The sequence below is a fragment of the Chenopodium album genome, chromosome 16 (assembly GCF_948465745.1).
Source record: "Chenopodium album chromosome 16, dcCheAlbu1.1, whole genome shotgun sequence".
In the NCBI taxonomy this organism is placed as follows: Eukaryota; Viridiplantae; Streptophyta; class Magnoliopsida; order Caryophyllales; family Amaranthaceae; genus Chenopodium; species Chenopodium album.
In genome coordinates, this window is record NC_137849.1 from 49697443 (window position 1) to 49708590 (window position 11148).

The following is an 11148-nucleotide window of genomic DNA, read 5'->3' on the forward strand; positions in this document are numbered from 1 at the left end:
TGCTACACTAGCCAGAAATTCCCCACTTACTTTCTTTTGTTGTTTATAACTTCCAAAAACCAACTCTTAACCTTTTTCGTCTATTGTTTTCTTCTCCAAACACACATCCATTCCATTACATTTCAATCTTCTTCATTCCTCTTTTTCAAGCAACCCCCTCCTTTAAATCTTTAATCAAACATTCATTTATTTATTCATTTCTTATATTATACACTACCATTGTCAATTCATAATATTGTTTTTATTATTATAAAAGAATTTCTTCGCTGTTTTTCCAGTGATGTTATGGTGTTGTTTGCAATCCACAACATAACAATCATAGCATAACATCATGACCCTTTTATTCCGATCCAAGTCTTGTCGACTCGGGTGCGACTCAGTTGACTCGCCCCCGAGATCCTCTGTTTGGGAAGAAGAAGGAGAAGAAACAGAGGAAGAAGAAGAAGAGAATTATGAAGATGAATTTGACCCAATATCAACGCCATTAATAAGCCCAGGATTTGATAAAAATGGTAGGAGAGAGAATGGAAGTGGGCAGTTTCCAATTCTTACGTTTATGGCGGCGGCACTTAGAAAATCACTGTTAGTGACTTGTAGTGTTGAGAGAGAAGATAATGATGTTTCTTCCTTGGAAATTAGTTGCCCTACAAATGTTAGACATATTTCTCATGTTACTTTTGATCGTTTTAAGGGATTTCTGGGTTTGCCTGATGAATTTGAGCCTGATATTCTTCAAAGGGTTCCTAGTGCAAGGTCAGATTTACTTTCTTTAATGTTCCTGTTTTTGAGATCTGTTTTGTTGAATTTTTATTTATTTTTGGAGGGTGATATGTTTAATTTTAGTTGGTGAATATAACTCTAGATTTGAATCAATGTTGAAGATTGATAATGTATGTTGATGGTGGGAAGAATTGAAATTTAATGTTGTTTATATATAAGATGAATACGAGTAACTCAAGCAAGGTGAATTTGAAGGGTTTTGTATCAAAATTACTTGAAATGTATGTTTTGCAACCTTTTTAATTACGTCTAGGTTCGATTTCGTGCGAATATGATAGCTTAAAGATGATGTAAATTTGTAAATTGTAATTGGTATGACTTGCTAAGTATGCTTTAAGAAATAGCCAAGAATTGAGTATAATTAAGAATGAAGAATACGTTGCATCAACGTGGGGTTTTCATGGGTTAGGGATATTGTACAAGTTAGAGATATCCTTTGTGCACTGTTTGTTCCAGGAGCTTTTGGCAATTCAGCTAGGGGGTTCCTTCCCTTCGGGTTCCTCGATTCGCTCTGTCATTCCGAATATGAATATGTGTTGGAGCTTCTATTTTAATCCGTTTGAGTCTTCTTTTACGCGAAGGTCTTCAATTTTTTTCCTCTTCCCTCTTGCTCCCTTTCCCTAGCCCAACTATGATTAGGTGAACAATTGGAGTGATAACTCTAACGGCCTGTTTGGTAGGTGGTAAGTCGTGATGGTTATCCAGATAGATAAGTTGTGTTTGGCTGGGGAATGTTTAATGTTAAAGAACTCGAAATAAGGCAGTTTTAGATTGTCAGATAAATTGTCATATTAGATAACAGGATAAGCTTCTTGAACTGCTAGCTTGTTGTTCAGAGAATTATGAAACAATATCTCCCCCATTAACTACAATTTATTGCACTTCTGCTTCAATGCATAGGGCAGTTTCTTATCTTGAGTCTTGACTGATGGTTGCAGACTTGCAGTGAATGTTCTTTTTCTTGTTTAAGCTATATATTTTGTGCATTATTTTGATATTTGGATTTTCTGGTGTTATCCAGTGCGAGTGTATTTGGTGTGTCTCCTCAGTCAATGCAATGTTCTATTGATGAGCGAGGGAATAGTGTGCCCAATATACTTCTTATGATGCAAAAGCGCCTATACGAGGAAGGAGGCCTTCAAGTATGTTTATGGAATTAAAAGTCTAAAATATGATGTGATTAAGTATTAGCTGATCCCAGTCTAACAGCTGATATGATTTTGTTTTTCTTCACCTCCTTTTTGCAGGCCGAAGGAATTTTTCGAATCACTGCTGAAAATAGCCATGAAGAGAGTGTTCGGAGTCAATTGAACAAAGGGGAAGTTCCACAAGCAATTGATGTTCATTGTTTGGCAGGACTAATAAAGGTAATTACTCGATTTAGTAATTGATTTACATTTGCAGATTAGCAGCTGCTCTGCTTATTCATCTTCACCTGCTGGCTGCTGCTATATGAGTTGTGTGAACTCCAATTCTTTCATCATTCTTATTACATAAATGTCTTTAACTTAGCTAAGGTTCAAACAAACATTGTGCTGTTTTTATTGGCCGTTATAGAAGCAGTAAGCATGCCTAAGGTTGTCAAAGTTTCATCAATTTCAAAAACAATAATGGAGGACAGGAGAATCATGTGGGGATTTTATGGTAGAGATCCCACATTCGAACCTTGAATTCCAATTTGGTGCCTGGTTTCCCCTAGGTTGGGTTGGGTTAACTCCTTTTCTCCTCTAGCTTCTTCGTAGGGACTAATTCTACTCAACCAACTGCTCTCCAGATCAAGAACAAACTAAATAGATAACAAATTAATAATAAATTTTTATAAAAAGTCCTTCCACAGCTACCTAGGGATTAGGATAACTTGACTTTGTGATTATTTTATTAATAACAGAGTATAATTGGGTTAACTGGACAAAATAAATACACTTGGCTAACATACCTCATATTGTTTGTGGTACTGCAGGCCTGGTTTAGAGAACTGCCAAAAGGAGTGCTTGATTGTCTTACACCTGAGCAGGTAATGCACTGCAATACAGAAGATCAGTGCACTCAACTTGTAAAATTGCTTCCGCCAATGGAAGCTGCACTCCTTGACTGGGCCATCAATTTGATGGCAGATGTCGTGCAGTATGAACATCATAACAAGATGAATGCACGGAATATTGCCATGGTCTTTGCGCCAAACATGACTCAGGTGAACTTGTTCTCCTTTTAACATTGAATCTGAATTCCCCCTAATTTGTTGACAGTCATAGTTCCATGACTTCCATCTTCTGCCAATAATGCTGGCTTATTGAGACAATAGGTCTATGATCTTGGATTACTTTCCCCAAAGCTCATCTTGATTTAGCGCATATTTTTCGAATTGGCTTGGGAATTATAACATGATAGGGTATATTTCTGGGCCTTCCCAGGCCCCGAACAGACCTTTTTTGGCCAATGCCTGGTCCATGTTTACCTTCAAAACATGCCTTTGTCATTGTAACTCATACAGCTAGCTAAATTATATGTGCTTTGCAGATGGCTGATCCATTGACAGCATTGATCCACGCCGTACAAGTGATGAATTTCCTCAAAACATTGATTGTGAAAACTGTCCAATCGAGAGAAGACGCTGCAGAGAATTCAAGGATGCTGTCATCATGTGGCGACACCTCAAACACCCCTACCAGCAATCCACACAAGTCCGTTTCAATAGGAGAAATGATTTTTGAGAAGCAGCAGGACAACAAAGCAAGCTCTTGGGATCAAGTGCACAGCAAAGAGTTTACAAGAAGTGCCACTTTAGACCGACTAGAATTCAGTCCTGAAAGAAAACATCGAAAATCTCAGAATAAGAACATTGAAGATAAATCATGTGGCTCAAATGCACGTGACAGTTCTCCTGTTATGGCTGCCGAGTCTGAAGATGAAGATAGAGAAGTGGAAGGGATATTGGAAAGATTAAACTTCAAAAAGGGGGTGAAAAAACTTTGCAGGCATCCTGTTTTCCAGTTGAGTAAACCTACCAAAAAAACAGCTGAAGTTGGGATTGTAAATAGTAGATGAGAGACAATAATCACTACTCAGTATAGAGTGTGACCATGACAATATATCTTACTCTAGGATTTGCGTACAAAATTCTTTAATTTGTGGTGCTTTCTTCTAGTTTCATTTTTTGTGAGCTTGTTTCCAGTAGGATCTAACCCAAGGGTTTTAGGTTAATAATCTTAGTTCATACTACTGTGTTGTAACCATCATACTCGTGATTTTTATTACATATTATAATCAATAACTGTTTTATCATAATTATATTTTCTTTTACTGAATACATGAATGAGTTGTGAATTAAAGTCCGCAGACGACAGTGGCGAATAATGGTACATATAGTCAGATACAGAATAATTCTTCACTGTAGCAAAATTATGTTAGATTAATGCTCCGAAAGTTTCAACTCTCAACTAAATAAAATTACTATGATGTGGAAATTTTTATATGTACATTGAGAGATTGATCAGGAAATACTATGGATATAAACATTAACTTTTCCATATAGTAGTAAAACAATAGCCAAGTTCACAATTCAATTAAAAAAGAAAATAATGTAAGTCAAACTAAAAATAGGTTGGGCAGCTTGGGCTTTATTGAGGTAAAAATGGAAATGGGCTTGGGTACCGCTGGACCGTAGGCGCTACAAGTCTGGATGCTTGCCTATCAGTAATTCAGTATACCAGGTGTTCTAGTCACCCTCCAAATCCCAAGGTAGAGTACTAGACTACTAGAGTATCACAACTCACAAAACTATTGATTTGTACCATATGTTATTAGATTATTCTCTGGTTTCTTCAATGAGGTTTAGTATTCAAATTAATCAAATCCTTTTGTATGTATTTTAGTTCATCATGACATGAAATGAAGATGTGGTGTGATGCTGGTGCGAGAATAAGATGTTAAATAATGATGTAGCGTGATGCTAATGCGAGAATTGGTACACATGACCTGTTGACTTGACAGGGTCTTCTCCTTTGACACAGTGTGGGTTATCTGACTTTGTTCCTGGACGAGTTGTGGGTGATGCGGCTAATCGGAAGCGGGTCAAGTACGCAATTGGATACGGCTTCCTCCCTTTCTCTTTCTCTTCACTTGGAGAATTAGAGAATGAGGCGATTGCATTGCTGAAATGGATCCAAAAATTCTCAAAAACTCAAGACATTGAGACACGTGTTTTGCTCATATATTCACTATGGTAGAATTTGCTATAGATAGAGGAGTGGAGGGCCCAGATTGTATCTCGACTTTCCACTAATTTTTTTTATAGATTGTATGACAATGTCTGTTTTTTAGATATAATAACAATAATAATAATAATAATAATAATAATAAAGTATATTTATGAAAATTAATTCATTACAACTTGACTTGAACTTTTTGAAGTTTAGTGTCAAAATGGACCATGGTACGAATAGTCGATTAGTATAAACTTTTGAAAGCCATTTACACACAAGGGTACAAAAATGAATCATTTTAGAGAGGACATATGCACATATCTTCGTAGTGTAATGTGTAATTGTGTATTTGTGTTGGTTGGAAAGATTTGAAATGGGGATTAATAATTGAGAAACCATATCTTTCTAGTGTAATGTGTGATTGTATTGGTTGGAAAGATTTTAAATCAAGACTAGTAATTGAGACACTATTTACATTATTGTACTCCATACTCTGTAATAATAATTTGAAACAGTTTAGGATATGTAATTATAATGGATAAATTTCCGCAGGAAGTTATTTTCCATGTCAATCAAACAAGGCCTAAATGTTCACCCATTTAAACGATTAGAGAGCCTTTTATGTACACCCGGGTGTACTGTACATCCGGTGTCATTTGCTCATTCAATCAATAAATGAGTGAAAATATTATTTGCTCATATGTTGATTAAATGAGCAAATGGGTATGTACATACATCCGAATATATATAATAAATTCTTTAATTGTGGCATCCAGTGTGATAGAGTACAAAAAATGTGGGGTAGGAAATGCACCAATGTGTGAGGTAGAGGTACATTTAGCTTTCCTTATCATGATTCAGGGTGCCTACGTTGCCTAGCTGGCAAATGTCTTGAAACTAAATGACGTCAGAAATTTATCTGACGCAGTGACGCCACTCTAACCAAGAAGGCAAGGTATCCATCTTTTTACACTTTGATTACGATATCTGGTTTTTAATTTAGCACGTGACTTAAAATTCAGCATGCCTACCAAAAATGAATAATACTTTCTCTGTTTTTATTTAGTTGATATCTTTCTTTTTTCATATTTGTCAACGCACTATTTTGATGATTAATATCTCTAATTATCGACATTGTAAAATTATAAAAAGTGGATATTAATAAAATATACATTAAGACGATTTAAACAAGATCCCACTTGACTATGTTTTGTCGTAGCTATAAATCACAAATACTAGTCAAAGTGTAATTTGTGAATAGTGTAAAAGTCAAACGGTGTCAAGTGAAAAAAAAAACGGAGGTAGTATTACGGAGTGAACACTTTATTCAACTATACGTATATTTATGAAGGTGTGTAAGAAATACAAGAGTATTAGGAGACTCTCCTCAATACAGATTTTACCTTGATATAATATAAATAACTTTACTATACGACTCTACGAGTAGTGAAGTATTCTCTCTGTTTTTAAATACTTACTCCACTTCTTATTTTCGATCAGTTTTAAATAATTGCGCTATTTCTTTATTTGGAAAGGTTTTACAATATTTAATTTATTTATCTCAACTAGTGGATTCGACGTAAATCGGTTTTTATTATCTCCTTCGATTCTTTTAACTACTTTTGTAATTTACAATTTTTTTTATTCTTCCACTTATCCCACATCTCCATATTTTATTATTATTCCCGTTTTCTTCTAAAACTCCGCGCATAAAGAATGGAACAATAATTTAAAAATGGAAGGAGTAGTATGAGTAGCATTTGTGGTGGAGGCCATCAACTACTTTCTCTGTTTTTTGTTTTCTTAATTTTTCACTTATGGCGTTGGTCAATATATTTCTTTATAATTATAATCAATAATTTATTCTTAATAAGTACAAGTTATTCTCCGTAAAAATAAAAATAAAAATAAAAACTAAATATTATGATACATAGTAGTTTTTATTATTATTGATTCTAACACAATTCCGTATGACTATGCTTTTAGTCACAAAAGATGAAAAAAAGGATGTGAATAATGTTAAAAAAAAAAAAAATTTGATTACGTAAAAAAGAACTAAGTAAAAAATTGAAAACCATTTGTTTTAATATTCCATTTATTTTTTTAAAAAAAAATAATGCGTACAAGTATATGTTATTTGTTCGTACTTGCATTGGTTGCTTTGAACTGAGCTGAACTTATTTGAACTGAATTGAATTGAATATTTTACGAGAGAAGGAAATTAAGATAAGAACTGAACTGAATTGAATTTATTAGAGCTGAATTAAACTGAACTAAACAGAAAATAAGCCGAAGAGAATAGACTCTTATGGAGTACAAGACACTCAATAATAATAATAGTATTGACAATATTGTAGGAATTGGATCACTCATTTAGGTTTCTTTTAAAAAAAAAAAATTGAACTGCTTAGTTTGGCCTTATTATGTTGGATTTACTTTAATTCAATTCATTATAGTCCAGTTCAATGTAACTCATCATTATTCAACTTCAATTGAATTCAACTCAAAAGATTAGAGCCTAAGAGCCTGTTCTCTTTAGTTTCAGTTCAGTTCATCTTCGATCAGTTTTGTTCAGTTCAGTTGTACTCCTAATTTGCTTCTCTCATAGACAATTCATTCTAGCTCTATTCATGTAAATTCAGTTAACTTCAGTTCAATTCAACTCAATTCAGTAAAATCAGAACAGGCCCTTAGTATTGCCTATTGAATAAATTAGGTAAGTCATTATCTCATGAAAATGTAAAAGATTAGTTTTTTCAAGTCATTAACGTATTTTAATTTTGACCATGATCAGATAACGCACTATCTACATTTAGTCACTGTAGTATAGTTTTTTTTTTTTTTTTTTTTTTTTGGGGGGGGGGGGGGGATGGGGGTGAAGTCACTGTAGTATAGTGAGTGCTTATTCTGTTACTTAGAAGTTGAGTTGTCTATTACTCCCTCTGTCCCCAATTGTTTGCCCTAAATCATAAATCCACTTTATTAAGGTTTGGGCAAAAAATGGTGCACATGGGTTGACACAAATATCAATAAGGAGAGAGATAAAGAGAGTGCAAGTGGTAAAACATGCCAAAAGTAGTATGGGGTAATCTTTTGAGGACACCTTAAAAAGAAAAGTGAAGCAAATAATTAGAGACGAAAGGAGTACAAGAATACATTTACAAATTATATAAACGTTAAGAAAATTCATGTTACTTAAGATGAAAAAGAAGGTAAATATAGCTAGTGCCTTTAGTTATCATACCTAACCTTTTTTGTCAATTGAAGGCATCTATTATTCTATACTCCGTATTTACTTTTCCAGTGTATGTATTGTATAATTGAAATTGGTGTACTACTATACCATTTTAGAGATTTTATGAAAGGATCTTGCTAACGAGCATCGCGGGGCGTTAGTTAAGGAATAATTTTATTGGTTGAAAGAGTATTAAGTTACGAATGCATGATAAAATCACGCGTCGTTCAGTATAATTAATGTTAGTTTTACTCTAATATTTCCACTTTTAATTCCCTTATCTAATGTCCCAGGGCGCTCATTAGCTTTTGCCTTTATGAAATTTGTTCAATTCATGTTCAAGTATTTTACATTAATACAGTAATTTTAATCATATAATCAATGTAATTTAATTAATATTACGAGCACAAGTATGCAACGTTGGCTAAAGTATGGTAATGAACAGTAAGATTTTGACCTTTGGAAACAGACTAGACATTGAGACACAAGGGGGGATGAACGAATGAACAATCCGTTGGGATTATTAAATTAGGCTGGTCCACAAATAACAATTCTTTTTTTTTTTTTTTTTTTTTTGGGTGAAGGACAAATAACAATTCTGATCTTAATAAAAGATTAAAAGTAACCTTTAGACGCGTTTTGTTTTGCTATACAAACTGTAGTTCTGCGCATTCATATATACCTAGAACTACCTTTCTACGAGCACAATTTAATATTCCTTCGGTCTTAAAATAATACTCTTTTTTTTTTTATACGTAGTTCTTTTTTTATTTGAAATTAATTGCAACACTTATCATAGATAGCAGTTTTAATTTTTAAATATTCCGTAATTGAAACGTGACTAATTTCAGTAAATTTTTCTTAAGAATATATCAAAATTACCCATGTCGTAGGGATCAACAACTAACTCCCCTTTCATTATAAAAGGTATTAATTGTTTAATCTCTATTGTTTTCTTCCATACCCACACCCATATTGCTACTAATTTAGATAGAAAAATTATTAATTTTGATTATGATTATGAGTATGATTTTTTACTACTCCGTAACATAATCGATATTTAAAACAAAATGTTTTATTATTAAGTTACTTAATATCATATTTTTTTTTTAACAATGTAAACTATACAATATTTAATTATTTATTCTGTAAAATAATCAAAATAATGCATTGACAGGTTTAACTAGGTTATTAAACAAAGTAAGTCAAATTTTAAGTAGTATAAGATTGAATTACTTCCTTTTTTTGTCTTCCGTACACTATCAGTCCACCACTACCACCGTCCACTGCTAGTCCACCAGCATCCACCCGGACCAAATTTTGTTTTAAAAAAAACTACTCGTGCTACGGTGTACTACGTAAAAAGGATTCAAGTAACAAAGTTGATAAAATAAGAAAACGATTAAGGACCACATAATTGTAATTGTAATTGTAATTGTAATTGTGATTGTGGTATCATTAGTCCATACAGCCTTACTTCAGTGCAGTTCCTGTCTTTCACGTGAAATTGGTACCCACCGTACGGATTGCTTGCTTACTTCCAAAAGACCATCACATATCATATCACACCTTGCCAAGTGTTTAATTTGCATGAGATAATAGTCTCTAAGTATCCGTATTGGATTTGCTCCATAAAAAATTGTTATTCTATAAGATAATCGGATAAAGTTGATCAAAAATTAAGATTTTTTAAATTGATGAAATGAAAAATTAAGGTATTGTTTGGTTGATATGAGAATTAAATTTTCGTATAAAATTGTATTTCGTATTTTTGAGAAGTTATATAGAATTCTTAAGAATTTAATAACTTGTTTGGTTGACACTTTGAGAACTAATTTTGATTGACCTAAGGCTTGTTCTAATTGACTGAATTGAGCTGAACTGAACTGAATATTTTATAAGAGAAGGAAATTAAGAACTGAACTGAACTGAATTGAAAATAATCGAAAGAAAACAGACCCCTAGTCACCCGGGGGTAAAGATGTCTGGGTTAGGGTTAGGTGGGTCGCGGGTTGGGGTTTCATGACACACGACACGACACACGTAAGGTAGGGTGGGTCGGGTCGTGGGTTGGGTCGGAGAAGTTGAACACACCAGGGTTAGGTTCGTGGGTTAGACGGGGCGTGGGTGGGTCGAGCTAGGTTCGTGGGTTAGACGGGTCGTGGGTGGATTGAGCTGGGTTCGTGGGTTAGGGTGGGTCAAAGGGTGGGTCGAGGTGGGTTAGTGGGTTAGGGTGGGTTAGGTGGGTTTGGGTTGAGTTAGGTTAGTGTGTTAGGGTCGGGTGGGTTTGTGGGTTAGACGGTGTTTTAATTTTTACAAAATTAACAATTTGATGGCTTGCTCTTAATTAAGATGCCTGCGTATCCTTATATCACAAAATAAGGAATCAAAGCCAACGTAGTTCTTATATTGTACTTATTTTGGAATTTGGGGGAGGGAGGGCTTGGGCCTATCTTTAGAAAATTAAAATTTAATTTTGCAATTAAATTCTAGTTTTCGAAAAATAAGTTGTCTACGTATCCCGAAAGAATCAAAACCCACGTAGTTCTTAGCGAACCTGATTAAGACTTTTCTAGCCACCCATGTTTGTTGCATCATCATCCCCAGAAGCTGCATCATCCGTTGACGACTCCAATATCATCACAGGATCATCTTCATCGTCTTCGTCTTGCTTTAAACCTTAAGTTTTTCTTTCAGCTTGATCCCAATCTTTCTTACAATGCATTTCAAAGTTAAGCGAGATCTTTTTTCATCTAACACTCTTCTACCTGCACTAAAAGCAGACTCGGAAGCAACAGATGAAGCGGGAACTGCAAGTTATCTTTTGCAATTCTCGCCACTATAGGAAAACTTTTTTGATGTTCTTGCCACCATTTTATAATTTGAAAGCTGTTGTTGGTCTTATGTTGATATGAAAAATAATCATTAATA

General features: G+C 34.1%; 1 protein-coding gene across 1 annotated transcript; it reads left to right on the forward strand.

Annotated features, from left to right (window-relative positions):
• On the forward strand, positions 1–4065 carry LOC145585820 (rho GTPase-activating protein 3-like). The gene is made up of 5 exons (XM_081642535.1): positions 1–753; positions 1802–1922; positions 2028–2147; positions 2741–2971; positions 3298–4065. The coding sequence occupies exons 1-5, from the start codon at positions 332–334 to the stop codon at positions 3823–3825; spliced, it is 1422 nt and encodes a 473-aa protein (XP_081498661.1). The 5' UTR covers positions 1–331; the 3' UTR covers positions 3826–4065.
• Positions 4066–11148: the final 7083 nt, after the last annotated feature.